We start from the raw sequence: 21,423 nt of genomic DNA on the forward strand, positions 1-21,423 counted from the left end.
GCCTAAATAAAGGAGAGAAAGACTGCCGCGAGGGGATAGGTAGAAGGCAGGGGAGAAACGAAGGTAAGGGCTTCATTAATGTATTTGGGATTCACTTATCAAAAGAATGAAGAAATTATTTTATTAGTATATCTATGACTTAAAGCATGGGTTTCATGCTTGGGTCATCATGTTTTAGGTCAAAGTCCCCATTGAGGACTTCTAGGATTTGTTTTGAGTCATTATACATTTAAAGAGACCCTTCTTGGGCTTTCAAATCATGTAAAAAGAATTATTTTTGAGTCAAAAATGAATTTTGTCTACTCCACACCAAGTCGACCTCAAGACTGGTAATTTGACTTCCCTGGAAGGCTATAAATACAAGGAGTTCATATTCATTTGGAGCATCTCATTCTCGCTCACATAGTTTGATCTCTAAAGTTGGAAGCTAGAAAAGTGCGAAATTGTTTAAGGGTTGGAAAAGGATCTAGAAAGAAGTGCGAGTTTCTGGAGGAAGATAGAAGGTCTCAAGATCAAAATTTCGGGACAAATCTCACTCAATTTTGAGGTGTATCAAGGGAGATCGAAGTTCTTCAAGTTTGGTTGAAGCTGTTGCTGATGCTGCTGGGTCGAAGCTGCTACTTGGTTGAAGCTGTTGTTGATGCTGCCAGGTCGAAGTTGCTTGTGAAGGGTTGTCATCTGCAAGAAGGATTGAGGGGTGACTTGGTGTGGAGGGAATCTTTGCTTGGGTCTAGAGTCTTGGATTATTTTGAGAAACTATTGAAGGAAGGATCGTTGACTGGGTTTTTCCATAGATAGGGGTTTTGCCCTAGCTGTCCACCTACATTTGTTGTCCTTGTGTTATTGTTTTGGTAATTGCTTGATGAACTAAAAAATAAAGAAGAACATAAAGATAAAAGCATCATAAGTAATTATCTATATAAGAAAATCTTTCCGCCTTTCTGGTTTTCTAACAAATAGTTACACAAATGTTTCAACAACAATTTTCTAGCCAAAGATCAAGATGCTGGAGACTGATATGACCCTAATTTATAGATTTATCCTCCAAGGGGAAAAATAACAGCTAGTTATCCTTGTCAAAATAATCTTGGTATTTGATCAACACTTCAAGATCTTTTAATCTTGGCCCTTGATTTTTTATTTTTGAGGAATTTTCAAATTTATCTTTTAATTCCTTTTTTATTAGCTCAAAATAAAATTAATTATTTTGAGCTAATTTCCTCAAAAAATTGACTTTGACTTAACTACCAAGGTCCAGATTTTCTTGAAATATACAATGTTCCCTTGGTAGAGGACCTTTAAAAATTGATTCCTTTAAGACCCAAGAATTTTTCCACTCGGAGATTATTTTTCCTAAGACGATTTAATTTTGACTCTATTATTATTACTTAATTTTCTGGCTTAGGATTTAATTTTATTTTGCTAAAAAACTTAATTAATTTACACATGAGAGGATTTAATTATTTTTCCACCCTCTAATACATAAGATTTTACATTTGCAAGCCTAAAAGGGAGAATACACATTTGGCTTAGATCCTCAAGACACATAACCCATCTGCGACACAATATGCTCTAGTAGACCAAGTGATTTGTTATAAAATAATTAAGCCAACTAGCCTAAACTATTCCCAAATCATTTTTACATCGGAATTGACTAAAAACACTAGGATTCACCTAAGAATTCGATAATAAGTTTCACCCTAGGTTTGGGGGTTTACGCTGGAGGGAAAAAGCTCTTTTGATTAGCCGTGTTTAAAACACAGGTAATCAGTGAGGTTAAAAAAACTCCTAGGATGAAATTCATTGCCAAAATTATAGGCCTGCCTAGATTGTTACATACATTCAAGGTCTTACTAGGATCATTCACATTACATAACTTGCAGAATGGGTTTACAATGACATGTAGACTGCTGATAGATGACCCGATCCAATTGAAGAAATTTGGCACTTCCGCTTCCCCGGAACTTTGAAAAATTGAGTGCAGCACTTCCCTCTCTTGTATATCTGATGAATCCATCCACATTCTTTATGCTTCACAGTATCATGCATTAAAAGTTTAAATGTGTGCACCAAGCACCCAGACCAAAAGATCTGTGAATTAGTCTGTTCAATGAATTTTCCCGCTCCCTTACAATTTGCTGCATTATCAATGATCACTTGAGCCACATTATTAAGATCAACATCATTAATTGTTTTCAATAGATCAGCAATGTTTTGTGAAGATGCAGTTATGGAGGAGTCATGGCTTGCAAGGAACACTACACCACTGGCAGAAACTCCAGGAACATTTATCAAATGTTGGTTTCTAACATTTATCCAACTATCTGATATAATGGATACCCCACAATCTGCCCACTTATCTGCAAACCTTGTCAAAGATCTATGAATCTTTGCTTTTTTCTCTGTCTAATAACAAAGTTCTAGCTTTCTCATAGTTGGGGTTCTTGTATCCTTTTGGGGTATCATTGATGGGCTTAACCAAATCATGCCAGTAGGGAGAGTGAAGCACCTTAAATGATATACTGTAAGCACAAAGAAACTGGACCACTTTTGCATAGTGCATACACATCATCCCTCCCACCAATATTTAGGAAATCTGCTATTGTTCTTGTAGATTCAGAGGTTCCATAAGTACCAAGAGGAGATGAGTGTGGCCACCAAATCTAGAGGTTGCACTTGCATTGGACTGAAGTTTTTGTTTGTTGTTTTATTTTGTGCAGCCTCCTCTATTTGGATGTGTTTTTGCCTTTGTCCTACTGAGACCTTATGGCAAACTTAGATCCCTATGGCATCCTTATTTTCATCATTGTCCATTACCCCACAAAGATGCCTCTTTACATGGGTATATGCACCACTATAAGGTTTTCGTCCATGACAATCATGAGGGCATAAAAACTTGAAGGTTCCACCACCTCCCCTCCTCACCCCGCAAGTTTTGTCACAAATTTCCACAAGGGTCTCAATGCAGCCTTTCCCTCTTGCATTACAGTGCCCTCTTCATCCCCTTCCCCTTCAAATCCTTCCTCCTCATCATACATTGGGTCACTATGAATGTGACCACTATCCTATTCTTCCATTTATTCCCTTCTATGCCTACCCTCCACCAACACCATGAAAACCAAAAGTGGAATGATAATCTAGAAGAACACCATTTTAGATGGACAACTTGCGATAAAATGAGCAAGAAGAAAAAATGGGAAAAAGTGGGAGAGGAGGAGAAAAAATATAAACAAGAATGACAATAAAATGAGGGAGTTAACTGGGGTTTGCACTTAACTTGGGTTTGTCTTACCCAGCAAGAGGTAAGACAACCTAGGCTGACGAGCAGTGGATGGGGAAAAGATAGAGTGTGCTCCAGCAACTAAAAATTTGACTCAAGGAGAATGCCGACAGTCAGGAAGACAGGATTGCTGGTTACAAGGGACTGGAAATAGAAACAATGCCCAACAAATAAAAATTCTCTGCCCTTGATTTCATTGGAGCTCTGGATGGATGGTGATTGTTCTAAAGCTGTTAACATTCATTAACATTCCAGTCGGAAACAAAATCCTGAGTGAAACTAACAATATGTTTGCGTGGAATTCTTTGTTCGAATAATGAATGCGATCACCAGTATGTTTAAACATGAATAAAACAATCTCACATAATGGATGCCATTTACGTTTGCGTGAATTCTTTGTTGAAATAATGGATGCCATTACCATTATGTTTAAACATGAATGAGACACTGAACAACAATCTCACATGCAAAGCTGAACACCACAAACACAGAAATCTCAGCACAATTCAAGGCAGAATTGAAACAATGTCTATCCTGGAAACTGAAATGGGAAACCGGCTTTTGAATGTGGCTCAATGTCTCATTTTGGCAGTCACTGGTACGATGCAGCTCTTGGTTCCCTATCCTTTTCCTCTTTTGGCTAAGCAAAAAGTCCTCTGAGAGAAAACCATGGATGAAATAGGGAGAGCTGGGGCAAGAGGAAACCTGACAATAATGACCTCCTGTTGCATATTCCTCAGCCTTCTTTCCTATTCTCTTGGTTCCCTATCCTTTTCCTCTTTTGGCTAAGCAAAAAGTCCTCTGAGAGAAAACCATGGATGAAATAGGGAGAGCTGGGGCAAGAGGAAACCTGACAATAATGACCTCCTGTTGCATATTCCTCAGCCTTCTTTCCTATTCTATTTTTCCTATTTCATTTAATTCTTTATTCTCCTTTCTTGTCATTTGTCTTTTTCATCTTTACAATTGCATTGGTTTTTACAGTGTTTGCTTAACCTTTGTTGTACTGGTGTCACACCCAATTGTTGCTTTCGACCCATTTCGCGTCAACTATATAACATAAGTCATGCAAAAAAATGTAAAGTGTAAAAAATTAGTGTTAAATATAATGGGATAGAGTGAATGAAACATTGAAAATAAAGTATTGGTAAATTGGTACTTACCAGAAAAAGCCTAGGACTGGAGTGGTTACAGGAGTGTTCCATACATATGTGTGAATGGTCCTGTGAGCACCTGGGAGTGCACTCACTTCAGGGAGTGCAGTCAGGCAGCTCTAGAGTATGCTCCAGAAAATGCTCTTGAGGGGGGGTGTTTTGGTCATGTGCTATGGATTTATATATTCTTACTTGAAGTTGTACGTTAAAGTTTTAAACTGTGAATCTACAGTGAGTCCCATAAAGGATTTGATTTGACAGGTGTTAACTTATGTTTATTTTGTTGAGAATACTCAAATAGGCTTCAGAAGCCACAAATAAATATACATATCCTGTCAAAATGATTATTGGATCCCAATTATGTCTGCTTCTTTATAGTTCTTTGTTCATTGTGTTATTTCACTGTTGTTAACATCTCCTGATATTTCTGATGTCTTCCAAGTCAGCTTGCCAATTTCTCTGACATTTTTAGAGATTTTTAGATCTGAGTTTATTCTTGCTGATATTTTTTAATATTTTCCAGTATATTCCCTGATATTTCTGATAAGTTTCTTTCTGTAACCTAAGCAATATATTTCCAGAAATGATATTTGCAACATATATATTAATTATGTTTCCTTTTGTGTGCATGCTTGCGATTGTCGAAACTCTGCTCTTAACAACTAATCACTAGACCTCTGGTCTGAATGTTCTTACAGTTAATGGATAGATAAGAAAAAGAGCTATAGGACACTGCATTTTTTCTCAAAGTTTTATTTTTAGTTATAGGGGTTCTTGATGAGTTCCTTTGATGCATTTCTAAAGATCCTATAACAGGGTAATAGAATGATGACTGCCTTGCAGGATGCTGCATCTGAAGATCAACAACCCTTGGATACGGACTCTGATACAGATTTTCTCCCAAAGGGGCATGGTCACAAGTCGCAGGGAGTTTCAAGTATGGAGGATCATAGTGAATCAAAGTTCGTCCCCGAGCTAAAAGAGGTCCTCTCATGGCAAGAACCTTTATCCCGGCTTTATAAGTTTCTCTGATTGTTGATGCCTGTGAGTTTGCTGACTTCTTAGACAGGTTCTTGAATGGATAACTTTAGGATTCTTTTTTCTAGATGCTAATTATGGGACATGCTCAGATAGATCTAGAGTCAAGCTTTTTAGGACTCTGCTGATTCATCGATGTTTGCTGTTTTTAACACGTTCTGCTGAATGGAGTTTGTCATGTATAGATACCAAATTGTTTGTGTATTTCTCATCTAGTAATAGAATTTATGTTCAAACTTGAAGGATGCAAAGGAAGAGATTGAAAGTACAAAGGATAAAGATATTTCAAAGGATGGTTCTTTGGTTCTCAACTTTATTGAAGCAATTCATGCAGCTGAACAGAGACAAGCTGATTTAGATGCCCATATCTATGCTGAGTACAAACAAAAATTGAAGGTTTGAAAACACTGTTCTCACTGATAGATGGTTTCATCTTGATTTCTCTTAGTTGTCTGTGGTTGTAAATTTGTAATAGAATTTCCTATGTTGTTTCTTTCTATCTTTTAGTTGGTCAATCAGAGAGCAAGTAGTGTGTAAAGATTTAAGAGGCCTGTATTTGGTATTGCTATTCATGATAACTGGCGTATATATAAATGAAGAGGCTTTACTAAATGAAACTACTTTTTGAAGTTATCTACTATGCTAAGATTATTGTGGGTGCTGACTATAAATGACTTTTAATTTCTATAGGAAAAATATGAGAAGGAGCTTAAGGATGCGAGGGCAAGGGAGCTTATGTATGCAGAGGAGGCAGATAGTTTAGAAAAGGTTTACACAATATATTTAGTTTTATCAAATTTGTCATCAAATCTTTTTAAAGTTTAACATACACACACTACTGAATTTGCATATTCAAAATGTTATGCCTTGTTTGCACAAGTTTCACCAACATTGGAGTTGCACTCATTAATAAAGTGCAAGATAGTGTTGCATTTTCAAGTTACTGTAAATTAATTATGACTCTTAGGATTATTTCGAAGGCCATGATAAAGTGAACTGAATTACTGTGGAATTGAGTTTCTTAATTCTAAAGCTATTGGTAGACAAGTCTTGAAATTATTATGAAGTTTGAACTTCAATTTTCTTGGGCCCACCATTGTCCCATACCTTTGCAGAATGCTATTTCCTTTAATTCCTTAGTTTTGGTATGTGCCACAGCAATCATATGTTTTGTTAAACATTTGAAAGTTAAGTGACAGCTTGTTTTACAGAATATACTGTTGGAAGGGAAATATCAATTGGTCACTGGCCTCTATGTCTTCCTTTGAATGATCTATCTGGTCCTGCATTTTAATCCTTGTTAAATGTTTGATCTTCTTCGATAGCTATTGTACAACTTCAAATTATGGTCTTCATTTTGATAATTTCCCAAATACCATCTCTTCCCAAGTAATATTTATATTCTAGAAATTTATTTAACCCAGTAATCTATTTTCTGAAATCACTGAATAAAATACACATATTTAACTCATGAAATTTGACAGCAGAAGCACAAGTAAGAAAGCAATCACACAGCAGAAAATATAAACATTCCATTTTATCCTTCCCTTTTATTTCTCTGAATAAATAAGGGCTCCTTAACAGGGAATATGACCCACAGATAAAGACATAATTTTACATCAGTTTGAACCTGAAAATTTTGGCTCGCTGAAAACTCTGGATCTGCACCAGCTGATTTTTCCTCACACTTGTTGCCTTACCGCAATAAGAAAACCCATATCTGCATCCTGCAAAATACCTCTATGATTCCATGTGTGCAACTTGTTGCCGCAAAATTTAGCAGGCCTTGTAGAGGGGTACCCTACAAGGCAAACACTAGACCAAGTGACAACAATAAGGTAGTGGCCTACTGTCGCCACAGCCACTACACCCTACTCTTTATGGATTTCACCAATGTGAGGAATCCCGGTATATAAGTCACCTACAGGAGATATTCTAGACTTAGAGGTTTAAGGTGACACAATAGGCTACAAGGGATGGCTCAACTTAGGTACAAGGCTCAAATATTGATGAAAAGGCAATTCACATCTGTTAGAGAGGCCAATCCAGGGCACACTGGACCTAGGGTTTGAGCAATAGCATGGAAAATGGAATGTCTTGAGGTCAAGGTGCTGAGAAAGGGTCCCCAACAATGAAAATCAACAAAGCAAGGGCACATGAGACCTTCTAGAAGCCCTCAAGTTGAAGCTTGACCAAACTCGGGTTTCTCCTTGGGAAATATAACTAGGGTAAGAGAAATTTTGTAAGAAAATGGGGGCTAGTCACCAAAAGGAATGATTTTGAGGCAACCACTTCTACTTTTGGTGTTGATCCTTCCAATCCCAAAAATTCCCTCCCCAAGCACTTTTGTACTAAGCCCTAATTAGGCTGCTTGTCTTAAGAGGGCCGAATTAGAGAAGAGAGAGAAAACGAAGTTGAATTTGTGTATACAAGTTGACTTGATGACCAAAAAGACAGGGCCAATGCCTAGTCCTTGGGTTGATGGATTCTATTGATGTTTTAGATTAGCCAAACCTTGCAATGGAGTAAGGATATTTTGATGCCCTAGCAACAAAATCCTAACTATTACCTTTGTGAGGGATCAAAATTCACTTGGGAGAGCCAATTAAGGTTCACCAAGGGGATTGCCATGTACATATTATTCATGTGTAATGCATGCAATAATGATATCTACCTTCTATACAATTTATCTTCAACAACAATGGCGCAATATAAAAACTCTAGATTTTCAATGTATTCCATACATTAGACATTAAATCAGAAATTTTCAACAACAAGGCTCACTTACAAGATAACATGCATGGACAACCTTTATTGATCCAATATACCTTCTCCAAAAACAAGATTATGGCTCCAATAGACAAAATGCTCCATAGATCACATCTTTCCAAAGATACAAGAAGGCCGAAATTCTTCAAGAGAGGCCAAATTAGTCCAAGTGATGATGTCTAAAATGAAAGCCCTCTCCTCTATTTATATGAGGAGGATGAGTCATAATATTAGCCTAAAAGCCCCTACTAGCAAGTTAAATCACAAGAAACCCTTGGGTTATAAGCCAACTATTAAAATTGGCAACTAGGGCCAAACTCCATGTGGGTCATCTTATTTATGGCAACTGATGTTTTTCTTGGATTCCTCTCACCGAGAGGTGTAGGATTGATCTAAAGATCATCCGATTCCAATAAGTATTCATGGAGATATGAATTTATTTGTGTTATGGGACAATTCGTCAAGGTCGGCCAGCAACCAAACTGCCTCCACTTGTGCTCCACATTTTAGTATAAATACAAGTCCCTTGCAAGTCATTTGTACACACAACTCTCTTGAGATTTCTTCTTCTCCATTTGTTTTGGGTTTTAGTGGAGAGAAGAATCTCTAAGGGAAAAACTCAGTCCTAGAGAATATGCCCTAGCTCATGAAAGCCCTACACATAGATCCAGGACACTGTCATATTAAGAAGCAGACATGCCCTAATCCTCTTTGTTGTCATAAAAGACAACCGTTGTCTAATACGTTGTCGAAAAGGAGACCCTCACTGCTGTCATGAAAGGAGATTGAAGTAGGCTCCCTCGTTGTCCTATAAGGGTTTGCTATATGCCCTAAACCGCTGTGTGTTCAAGTCCTAGCCCTAGCCGCAGGTCTAATTTGAGGCCACGACCTGGGAGGCTAGGGCAGCATGGGTTGGAGGACTGTTTCATGGGTTGAACAAAGTCTGAAGTGTTGGTTGGAGGGGCGAGGGTCTGTCCTTGAAGGCCGAGACAAGAAAGATAAGTTTCAGTGCTATTTGAGGTGGTTCTTGGGTGGAGAAGCCTTGGGAGAGGCAGCATATATTGCTGTGGTTAGGCCGTAGGCCCTACCTCACTATTGAAGGACAACATAGGATATATTGAGGGATGTTCATGCCCATAACAACATCAAGTTAGGTGAGCATCTCTCCTAGTATATGCCACAGCCAAGGAGGGATGTTTGGGTGATTGTTTAGGGGCTGCCAATATGCCCTAACCAGTCACAGTCACAACAACTATATTGCAGACTTGAAACTGCAGTAAGACATAGTGTTAGTGTAGCAAGATGCATGGGCAACATGATGCAGTAAGGTGCATAAAGAAGCATGATAAATGCAGTGACTGTTGTAGGAAGTATGGATGCAGTACAGTGCAGCACATTGATACAGCTTGGTGATGATGAGCATGATGTGAATAGGGCAACAAAAAAAGGTGTTGAAGCAACATGTTGAAGTGATGATACATTGGAGTATACATTGAGCACAATGATGGGTACAGTCATGATTAGTGAAGTATGATGAGATGCAACATAGCAATGATAGGTGCAGCATGGTGATGGAGTCACCTTGGAGAATTAGTTGAAGCAACATGTCTTCAACTGAGTTTAGCTACCTCATGTATCATCTTCTTAAAGATAATCTCTGCTCTTATTTAGATAAGTCAAAGTGTTGACTTCTGTTGTATATGTACTATCTCTCTCTCTCTGTTGAACTATTGAAGAACATATAAGAACAATTGATCAAGGGTTTCCCCACATTGGGGTTTTTCCTTGGTTAGCACCACATCTTGTGTCCTCTTGTCTTGGCTTGTCTTTTGTGATTTATGTTTATGTTCTATCTGCAATCTACTATTACGCTGATGTGGTTGCTAATTTGGAAAAGACATTGAGCTAACTGTGAAAATTGAAATAAATTGCTCTAAGCATAGAACATACCTAAACTTAACACCAACCAATTAGGTTTGATGAAGAGTGCAAAATAAGACCACAAGTGTGGGCCACTAGCGTTTTAGGGCTGATGTCCTATTAAAAATAGCCCCCATATGCCATGCCCAAGTATTAGGAGGTTTCAAATGTGATGTTGAAGCATGTAAAATTCATGATTTAAGAGTTGGCCATCAAATCCACGTCATGGTTCCTTGTGGTCCCAAAATCTAGTTGGGGCACCACAAAGTGATCTCTATGAGTCCCCAACTGTGAAAAGTGTCTATCTCTGTTGCATCATTGAGGGCTTTTGAAGTGCTACTAGCCCTCTCAAGTGTTTGGAGGTGAGACCATCCTCATTTGGGCGTTGGATCAATTGCCATCCCTTGGAAGGTGCTAAGGCCGACCTATGTTGAGAAATCTAGGGGCAACAAATGTAGGTGATTTCTCGGCTTTTGATAACTTTTTGTGGTTTATTTTTACTTCATTAGATTAGCTTCTTCTTTCACCTGTTGACTATTTGTGTTTTCTTCATCAAATAACTACCAAACCATAAAGAACAATAAGACAAAGGACACAAGATATAGGTGATCATCCAGGGCCAAAACCTCTCCAACTGAGAGGAAAACCCACAAGAATTATTTTCTTCTTATAGACCTTCAATTAACAAATTCCAAGACCTATGACCCTTGACCAAGTCCCCTCCAAGACCAAGTCAAAAGTTCTCCTTGATGAACTTCTCTTCCTTCAAGTCAACACTGGTCAAACTTGTTCCACAACTTCAGATTTCGGCCCTAGCTCAGAATTTCGGCATGTTTTTGTAGACTTGCAATTTCGGCTTCTTCTGCTGTAACCCTAGGTCACATGTTGAAAAGTGTAACTAGGTTCGGTCTTCATAATGACATGTAAATGTGATTTTATGTAATTGATGTAAAGAAAAATAAAATTATTTTTGTAATGCTTGTCTCATGGGTTTCATGAGCAAAGAATTTTATTTTTAGTGGTGACACACATTATGAGCCTTTAGGATTGGTGATAAATTCAAAGAGTGTTAATATGAAGGACCCTTCTTGGGCATGTTGCATTTTTATGAGTCATTAGATAAAGTATAAATAGCCCTCCAAGACTAAGCAAAGTCTCCTCCTACATGTTGGTTTCAAAGGATAATAATATCTTCATAAAAGGACATGTCATGTCCAATTAGCATGGGCAACAACTATAAATAGGGCAACTCAACCCTATTTCAGAGACAATTCGGTCAAGGTCTGAAGCTAAAAGGAAGTGCGAGGTTCACCAGGAAGGTAACCTATCACCAAGCGAAGGAAAGGAGAACATAACCAAGTTTATTTTGATCTATTTTGGGTGGATACTTTTTTACACGTGTAAGGTGTAGGGACTGTAGAAGAAGACGGGTTATTACAGGTCAGCCATATAGAAAGTTAGGGTGGTACTCAAGATGTATTATTATTATTATTATCCAATTTTAAGGCCACAGCTAACCCAGACACCAAATTGGTGTAGGAGACCCCCTTGTTTGTGGGACAGGGGACCCACCTCTGTGTAGTTATTTGACTGCTAAGTCTATGAAGGAATACATACTCTACCCGCCTATGGTTTTGAACCTGTGATGTCTTAGGAGGAAACACATGCTTTTAACCATTGGGCCCACTCAAGCTCTATTAACATAATAGATGCCTCCATCTAGAGCAAAGGAATTCAGAACATATAACTGAGTTAAGAGCTGAAGCCAAGTCTGAAATATTACAGGCCTGATTCAAGATGCTGAGAAAGGAATCTGAGATTTGAAGGGAAGCCGAGAAAGAGGAAGAAGCAAATTGTTTGACAGTCGTTGACTCAAGTAAGAAGAGGAAGCTTTGTGTCTTGGTCTTGGAGTGGCGAATAGGTCAACGGTCTTGGTCTTGGTATTCATCAATTAAAGTCTCTACAAGAAGAAGAACTTGTTCGGGTTTTCCTCTCAAATAGGAGATGTTTTGGCCTTGGCTGATCGCTTACATTTTGTGTCTCTTGTCTCTTTATGGTTTATGCATTGGTAGCTATTTGATGAAGAAGAACAATAATAACCTAAGGAAAAGAAGATCCTAATCTATAGAAGTAAAAAACACTCACAAGCAGTTACTAATAGAAGAGAAATCACCTAATTGCTATGCCCAAATTTCTCAACATGGTATCAGAGCTAAGGTGACAAAGTCAAGGAAGGGCATCTTATAAAGGGACACTTAAGGATCAAATCTCGAGAAGGACATCAGAACAATTTGAAGGATATTGAAGTGAAGTCAAGATATACAAGAAAGCATCAAAACCCTTTATTCTTCCCACTGAAGACATCATCAAGAGGTCATCATTGATCCTCATCAACAAGACTTCACCATCAAAAGGGATCTCCCTCTCTGTGAGATCAAGGATCATTATTGAAGAAAATTATCTTCAATAAATAGAAGTTTTCTATCCTCTATATCATCATCAACATCAAGGAAGCAACAAGGAGAAAGGAGCATACTATCAAGTAAGTATATGACCTTATCTGAATCTATCAAAATGTCTTTTTGCAAGGAAAACAACAAATTGGTTGGGGTTTCAAACTATCTTGCATGGAAGAAAAGGACAAATCTAAATCTCATTGAAAATGGGGTCATGGATCATGTCAAAGGACTTATCACCAAACCAGGAGAAGAAGATGCTCAAGAACTTGCAAAGTATGTGAAAGCGAAAATTAGGGCTCAAAATATCCCCTCATACCATATGTATCTAAACTCGAAACTTGATGATGATAGAAGGTGTCCTCTTGATGAAGCTGTCTTCCTTCAAAAGTGACCCTTCAAAGAAGGGGAGATCACCTTAGTTCCTTGATGATGATGACAATGCCTTCTCCTTGTCTTTCTTTGATGTAGAGGCTTCAAGATGCCTCAATTGTAGAGGTAGAGTCTTTTGAGGATTGCTTCTCCTTGAGGTTCCCAAGAATGCTTCAAGTGTAGAGTCCTTCTCTGAACAAACTAGGGTTTTGAGGTCTTCTTTAGTAACTTCCTTCTTCAAGATGATGATGTAATCCTTGTCCTTGTGATGCCTTTGAGATGAGAGGTCTTTCTTGATGATTGATGCTCTTGATCATCTTGTAGTGCTTCGACCCTTGAGTGTCCTCCTTTAAGCTGCCCTTCCTTGACTTGTCACCTTAGCTCTAATACAATGTTGAGAAATCTAGAGGCAACAAATGTAGGTGATTTATATGCTTTTGATAACTGTTTGTGGTGTATTTTTACTTCATTAGATTAGCTTCTTCTTTCACTTATTGACTGTTAGTGTTTTCTTCATCAAACAACTGGGAAACCATAAAGAACAATAAGACAAAGGACACAAGATACAGGCGATCAACGAGGGCCAAAACCTCTCCAATTGAGAGGAAAACCCACAAGAATTCTTTTCTTCTTATAGACCTTCAATTGAGAAATTCCAAGACCTATGACCCTTGACCAAGACCCCTCGAAGACCAAGTCAAAGCTTCTCCTTGTTGAACTTTCTTCTTTGATCGAACTTGTTATGTGTTGTGAGTGTGACCTTGAATGAGGCCAAGTCCTCTTATATATAGGCTCCTTACCCATGCTTGTAGGCTGACATGTCCTCTTGATAGGCTGGCTTGCTTCGTGAAGAGGCAGATTTGATTGTAGCCCATAGACAATGTCTTGGAGGGTCTTTTGACTCTATCTTTGACACAAATAAAATTCGTTTTACAATATGTAACATGCCCAATTGGGTCTTTCATACCTGACGATGACTTAATGACTTGTAGACTCAATGACAAACCCTAGGAGCTCACAATGAGAGCTTGACCTAAAAATAATTTTCCTTGAGCATGAAACCCATGCCTCAAGAGTAACAAACAATTTTTTTTTTTTCTCATTACATAAAATCATGATTACATATGTCATTATGAAGACTGAACCTAGTTACATAATTCAACAGCCTAGGGCATGCTGGGTCCAGGTATGACATCCTAAAAAATCATAAAATCCAGTGCAAAGAGGCACAACGTCCTGGGTGCAAGGAGTGCTCTAGTATATGTTTGATATGCTGGTGGTGCCAGGAGGCCCAAGAGTCTCAACACTTCACTTGATGGTGCCAGTATGCCCCTCTAATGGCTTGGGTGTCTGTGGGTAAGGTGCCCCAAACATGGGCTGCTGAACCACTTGACAATCACAACACAAATTGTAGTGAAAGTAACCAGTTACTAGGGACAAAAATCATTATTGCATCTAAGTGAACTAAGCTCAAGTGTCATGGGCTATTTAATTCTTCATATAAGGGTCACCTTCCAAAATCAAGGCTTTGAACTTGCAATGTTGTTTTCTCCCCAGGTAGGAGTAGCTAAAGGACAAACCTATTAGGTGTTTCCAACCCCTAAGGGGAAGTGACGTTTCCTCAGTCCACCCTTCAATTAATAGGTGTTAGTGGATAATAATGATGATCACTAAGGGGATAAAGCTTCACAACCAAGTGCCATGGTCAAATGGACCAGCGGATGGGGATCTACATCCTGAGTGTATAGATGTGAGGAGATGCATGAGTTACCAACTCGACTTTTGTTTCTCCATGCTTCTTGTGCACTTTTTACTTTTACTTTATTTTTCTTTGTGTTACTACTCATAGCTCAAGGGTTAGAGCTAACTTTGAATGATGTGGTAGTTGTTTTTTCCTTCAATGATGAGTCAGTTCATCGCTCATTGGGGTTTGGACATGCAAGGGTTCCTTTTGATGATGTAATAGAACAATATGTGGTCAGGAACTAAATGATGGCGATAATGAGTGAGGTAGGGCTCATGCTAGGCTTTTTCCCATGTGCTAATTTGTATGTCGTGGCCATCTTTTGCATTTTGTTGGGAGCGGGATCCCCCAAGGATAGTTTTGGGGCTAAAAGCCCAGGTTTAAGTCAATTTTTGTAATATTATTGTAAAGACTCCGCAATTTGTGGTCGTGGAGCACGAAGGTGTTATGTGTCATAAAGGGTAGTCCGCCCTTAGTTTTGTAAAAGTAAAGTCGGCTGTAAGAGAACTACCCATGGTTCGCAGACCATGGGATTGTATACAAAGAGCTAAGCTCTAAGTAGTTTGAAGAACAAAGACAATGATGGATGATGTATAAGAATCATAGTTTTAAAGTAAGAAGTCTAAGTCTTGGGTTGTAGCATAAGTAAAGGCTTTGCAGCTGAGTGCACAGAGGTCTAGGGTAGAAGTCCGCAGTGGAGTGCGCGGACCCGTGCAGCTGTGTGCGCAGGGCAGACAAAGTTTGTAACCACTTAGAAGATATTAATAAAGAGAGATACTCTGCAATTTCTGTGTCTTTGTTCAGTTGATGCATCTTGATATGTTATGTATGAATTTTCTTTATTATGCTTATATGGTGCACGAATGAATGCAATTACATTGAATAACTGAATGCATATACGAATATCTGTTTACGCGGGGATAACTATAATTGTTTGATAAGATAAGCAAGGCACTTAGATTAATTGGGGAATTTGTACGATGTGCTGCTACCTGAGCAACAGGGTCGGGCTGTACGAAGGATGCTTGTATCCTTTCACGGAGGTATTGAAGAATGGAATGCAGGGTTTGTCTTGCAAGCACTAAAGCGAAGCAACCTGCACGAAGGTAGGGATAAAGGGAATTAAACGATATCACGACCATCTCAGGGTGTGGAAACTTGGTTCTAGCATCCCCTCATACTGCTTTGGGTGAGACTTTAGTGCGCGCTCCACAGGTTGATGCCGAAAGGGCCAGTAGTGTAGGGATTTGTTTGGCTAATTAACGCTGAACCTGGGTCAGGCCCCCTCAAGCCAACACATTTTGATTTTCATTCCTTTTGTTTTGTTGTGGCCATGATATGCTTTTTCTGTTTCTTAAGTTGTATCAACCTCCAAGGGCAAAGTTTCCAGGACCTACCCAAGTATATGGATGCATGGGTGCCAAATCCCAAAGAACCAATGTTTAATTGACCTTGAAGAATGGAAGTGAAATTTGGGGACTGTAATGTATGTTGGAAAGTGTTAGTCTGACATAGGGATAGATGGAACTATGCTATCTCAATCATGGCTTTCCAAGTAGTGCTTCACCTATACCCATCAACCCATTAGGGGAGGTCCCATTGGATTAGGTGTTATTTGCTATAGTTCTATGTCTAAAATCATGATCATAAACACACTGACATACGACAACACTAGCACTTGGAACAGTGGAAAACATATAGCAGTGAATCAACTCAGTGCACAAGACAATTTTTAATCCAAACCTTGTTATATTACAAATCTTAATACATCCTGTTCCACAGATCATGGCCCTTAATTACAAACCTGATACAAGAATTGTTGAGATATCAGTGTTGTCATTGATGGTCATATGGGTTGAATATATATGTATGCAAAATAGAAGCAGTGGACCCAAGGAGTAGTCCCAAGGAGTAGGAGCGACAAGCCAAGATCCAAGAGAAGTAGTCCATCAGAAGCCATCGCAAGTCAAGAGCAGGAGCGACAAGCCAAGGAGGAGCAGATCCAAGAGAAGCAGCCAGAGAGAATCCATCAGAAGTCAAGACAAGAGCCAAGTCAAGAAGCAAAACCGTGAGAAGACCCCATATGCCCAAGAGAAGGAGCTAAAGGGAAGATAAGCGATATTGGAGGAGCAAAGAGAAACACATCAACGGAGAAATCATATTGGCGAAATCATATCAGTGCCTTTATGTGTTACCACTTAGAAACCCCGACTCCGATCTCTGATTTGAATGGGACCTTTGATATCCGAGCTGTTGATATGCGAACTTGATCAGTTTATCATAACATCTTAAATGTAAAATCGCATCCGCCCTTTATCGGAGTTTTTGAAATGAGACCTCCAATTAGATTCGCCGATCTCTGATTACGATATGTGTTGCGGACCCGATTGAGTTTATTGTAACGACTTCAATGTAATATCGCATCCGCCATATCACAAGTTTTAAAGGCGTTGTCACGTTGAAATCTCCAATTGCGATATGTGTTGCGGACCCGATTGCTGCATCATAACACGCCTTAATGTAGTATCGCATTTGCCATATTGCAAGTTTTAAAGTTGTGTCACGTTGAAACCTTTGATTGAGATATATGTTGCGGACCCGATAGGACTATGAAAGCAATTTAATATAATATCACATCCATCAATGGTGAGAGCATGATGCGGACCTAATTGGAAGTATCAAAACGAGTTTATTGGAATATCGCATCCGCTACGTTGGAAGTAGGGGCGATATGTGTTATAGGAATATCAACAATTTTGATATCGGAACTTAGAGCATGTGCACAACTTGAAAACCTTCAATATTCACGAAGTTGCGATATGCGGGATTAAAGCAATGACGTGGCATGTGGGACCTCCTGACATCCATTGTAATGTGGCTATAACCTATCGCATGTTGCTATGTGGTTTCCATAAATAACAAGACTATGTTATATTTGGTTGAATATTAACAAAAGATCCATTCTGATATATTTTTAGCATGCCACCTCATACACAAGTCAACCTGTCCTCCAATGAATGTGTCTTTTCGTTATTGGTGAAACTTGTATATATACAAGTCAAATACTTCACTTCAACGATTGACCTCGATCATCCATCACAAAGAGGGAGATACAGTTCACAAATCGTGAACTTGAAAGAGAAAAGGACAGGAGACTTAAAGGCCGAGAAGGATCACTAGATATCTGAAACAGATAAAGCCGTAAGAGCTTGGACCTGTGGGACATTTTTAGTTTGGGTAAAGTCTTGTTCAGTGTACGATACCATTCGGAAGGGGCAGATCAAGTGAATCAGGCATCTGTGAGTGGCTCGGAGCTACAACAAATTTGCGAACGAAGAAATCTTTTGTAGCTTGGCAGAAGTGCAAATCTCGACCTGAAGAACACTTTGATTAGTAGCTCGGATCAGTGCCCTATCTTTGTCGCAGATTTGTGAAAGGCTCGGATAAATGAAAGATAGTCTTGTAGGCTTTTCTGTGAAGGAGCTTGGTGGAAGAACTAGCGCGTGAAGGTGTGAAGGAAGCCTCAGATCATCTGTGTAAGGGAAAGTCCTACAACACTAGGAGACAGATCTGGCTATACTCTGTTGAAGCAAACAAACATGTGAAGCGCAGAACAAGATTTGTAACTTATCTATCTTTATTAAGAAAACTGAGGGGTTGGTGACCTAGGTGTTGGAGCCTCTAAATCAGAAAAGGATAGGGTTGGAGCCCTAGGGGTCGGAGCCTCACAAAAGTCCAAGTTGGTGCTTGGCATCAGGTTGGAGCTTGGAAGATTAAAGCGTTGCTGCCCTCAAATATCATTGTACTCAAATTTTTAAAAGAAAATTGGTGTCCTCATTTATTTATAATAAAATCCTTATTATTTATTTCTCTGTTTATAATTGTGAAGAATCTTAACTAGTAAATATAACAATTCAAAAGAAATACTGATTCAACCCCCTCTTAGTAGTTCCAACAATTTGTATCGGAGCCAACTTCTTGATAATCAACCTAACAGTTGGAAGAATGATTCTTGAGTCACAATGAAGAATCAAGATGCAACAAAAATACCTCAATTTGATGGAACAAACTTTGGTTTTTGGAAGCGTAGGATGACATTCTATTTAATGTCTCTTGGACCTGAAGTATGGCAATCAGTTATTGATGGGTATAAAGTTCCAACTATTCTAACGACAGATCATGATGAACGGAAAGCCTATATAGCAATTGCAAAGCACTAAATTCCTTAACAAGTGGAATTTTTGATTTCTAATTTACAGAAGTTATGAACTATGATTCTGCCAAGGAAATATGGGACAAACTTATTGGTATCTATGATGGAGACTCCAAGGTCAAAAAGGCGAAACTCCAAACACATAGAAGACAATTTGAGAGCCTTAAGATGGATGACGAAGAAGATATTGCAACCTATTTCCTCTGAGTAGCTGAAGTTGTCAACTCACTCAAAGGCCTAGGTGAAACCGTTGAAGAAAGCACAGTTGTCCAAAAGGTTTTGAGATCACTTCTAGAACATTTTGATTCCAAAGTCAGTGCCATAGAGGAATTGAAGGAGTTGGATGATCTAAAAATGGATGAAATTCATGGGATTCTCATTGCATATGAAATGAGAAAAGGAATCCCTAGCTCCAAGGAAGCTGCATTCAAAGCTTCAAGGTTATCAAAGAAAGGAAGAAAATATAATTATAGGAGTGATGATTCCGACACTAAATTTGAACTGGCCCAATTCGTAAAGAAGATGAGGAAATGGTCCAAGCTGAAAGGTAAGTATCCTCTCATTTGTTTTAAATGTGGAAGAATAGGACATTATGCTGCAAGATGTCCTCATAAGCATGATAGTGATGATGAAGACAAATATAAAAAGAAGATAGTCAAGAAGAAAAGGCTTAGCAAGAAGAACTTCTTCTCCAGACAAGATGACTCTGATGAAGAAGAATTCATGATTACCAAGAAGAAATCAACTAAAGATATCTCTCTACTCAAAAGAGATGATGATGTGTCCGATAAGGAAGATAACTATGTTGAAGACAATGAAGTATTATTTATGGCATTCATAAATAAAGATGATTATGAACAAGAAGAAGAAGGAAATATGCATAATCTACTAATGAGCGCCATTGAAGAAAATGAGAAATTCCGAAAGAAGGTCATTTCTCTCAAAGTTGAAAAAGAGGAAGCAAAAAGGAAGGAATAGTTCTTGAACAATAAACTAAAAGAAAGAGAAGAAATTTGCGGAAAACGTGAAGCTGAAGTTGTTTCCCTAAGAAAAGAATTGGATCAAGTTAAAAAGAGTTGGCAAAACTCAAAAACTCTTGATAACATTCTTTATACACAAAGACCTCATCATGACAAAACTCTAAAACTCTTGATAACATTCTTTATACACAAAGACCTCATCATGACAAGTCTGGAATTAGTCTCAAAGGAGAATCATCTAGTACGAAGGAGAATGTAAAAAGTCAAAAAAGTTATGGTGACATTGTTAAATTTGGACAACTAGGTCCAAACTCCATGTTCTGATGCTCAGATTAAGAGGCTAATATTTTTGTTGGATTCCTCTTTCTGAGAGGTGTAAAATCCATATAAAAATAGTCTTAATCCGATGAGCAGAACTTATATTTTGAATTTATTATTCTTAATAAATTATATGTGCAAGGTCAGCCAGTTTTGTAATGTAGGCTCACATGCCCAACAGAGGTGTCACACACCCTCATTGATGGATATATATACAGGAAAAGTTGGAGAGAATTTGAACACAACACAACTCACATCTTCCTCTCTCATCCTAAAAAGTACGAGCTACCTGGAGGACGAATTTCAGCCACACGTGGGAAGGACGAAGAGGATTTTTTCTGCTGTTAGGGTTTCTGATGCTAGGGTTTCTGCTGCTAGGGTTTCGCAGAAGTTTGACCAGCGTTGACTTTGGTCAACGCTTGGTCCAAACAAGCTGAAAACTTGTGGGAGGTTCGATTTTTGAAGGCCGTACTACCTGGCACAAAAATCGAGGTCAAAGGGTTGACCGTTTTGCTGCTGCGTTGACTTTTAGCTTGCTGCCCCTGCGTTGACTTTTCAGGACAGCGTTGACTTTTGTAGAACTGACTTGGGTTGACTCATCTACTGGTTGGAGGGTTGTTGTGACACATGCTGGGCTGGCTGACCAAAGGGGACTTTGCTGGTTGAAGCATCCTGTTGACCGCCGAAACGAACACATACATTTTTCTTGTTTCTGATTTGTCTTCTGTAAGATCTGCTTATATGTTCTATCTGCATTTTGCTTATCTACTTGTATGATTGCTGTGAGAAAAGTGAAATTGCTCTTAGCATAGAACATCTACAAAACTTTACATGGTATCGGAGCTGAGGTGAAGACAAACTCTATCTATAGCAATCATCATCAAAGGAAATGGATTCCTCTAAGCTTGAATTCAGGGAGAATGACAAGCTGACTGGAAGTGATGACTTTCATGCCTGGAAGATGTTATTAGATCTCAAATTAGAAGATCATGATCTCCTAGATCATGTGACAGGGAAGATTCAAGAACCTCCATCAAATGCCTCTGCTGCTGTTAAACACAAGTATAAGAAGGGAGAAATCAGAGCAAAGCTGCTGATCAGGGAATCCATAAATAAGAGTCTGGTTGCCTACATATCTGAACTAGGCACATCCAAGGAGATGTATGACAAACTGATACT

At 38.7% G+C, this 21,423-nt stretch overlaps 1 protein-coding gene across 1 annotated transcript in view; it reads left to right on the plus strand.

Annotated features, from left to right (window-relative positions):
* Positions 1 to 21,423, plus strand: part of LOC149212395 (uncharacterized) — a 285,537-nt gene that overhangs the window by 138,899 nt on the left and 125,215 nt on the right. The window contains exons 3-5 of the mRNA XM_089391831.1: positions 5,278 to 5,418; positions 5,716 to 5,868; positions 6,163 to 6,240. Of these exons, the coding sequence (XP_089247957.1) occupies positions 5,278 to 5,418; positions 5,716 to 5,868; positions 6,163 to 6,240 (372 nt within the window). The remainder of the gene's footprint in view (positions 1 to 5,277; positions 5,419 to 5,715; positions 5,869 to 6,162; positions 6,241 to 21,423) is intronic.

This window comes from Pinus tabuliformis, chromosome 1_1, assembly GCF_031772625.1.
Source record: "Pinus tabuliformis cultivar Carrire ecotype Pingquan chromosome 1_1, CPIR1, whole genome shotgun sequence".
In the NCBI taxonomy this organism is placed as follows: Eukaryota; Viridiplantae; Streptophyta; class Pinopsida; order Pinales; family Pinaceae; genus Pinus; species Pinus tabuliformis.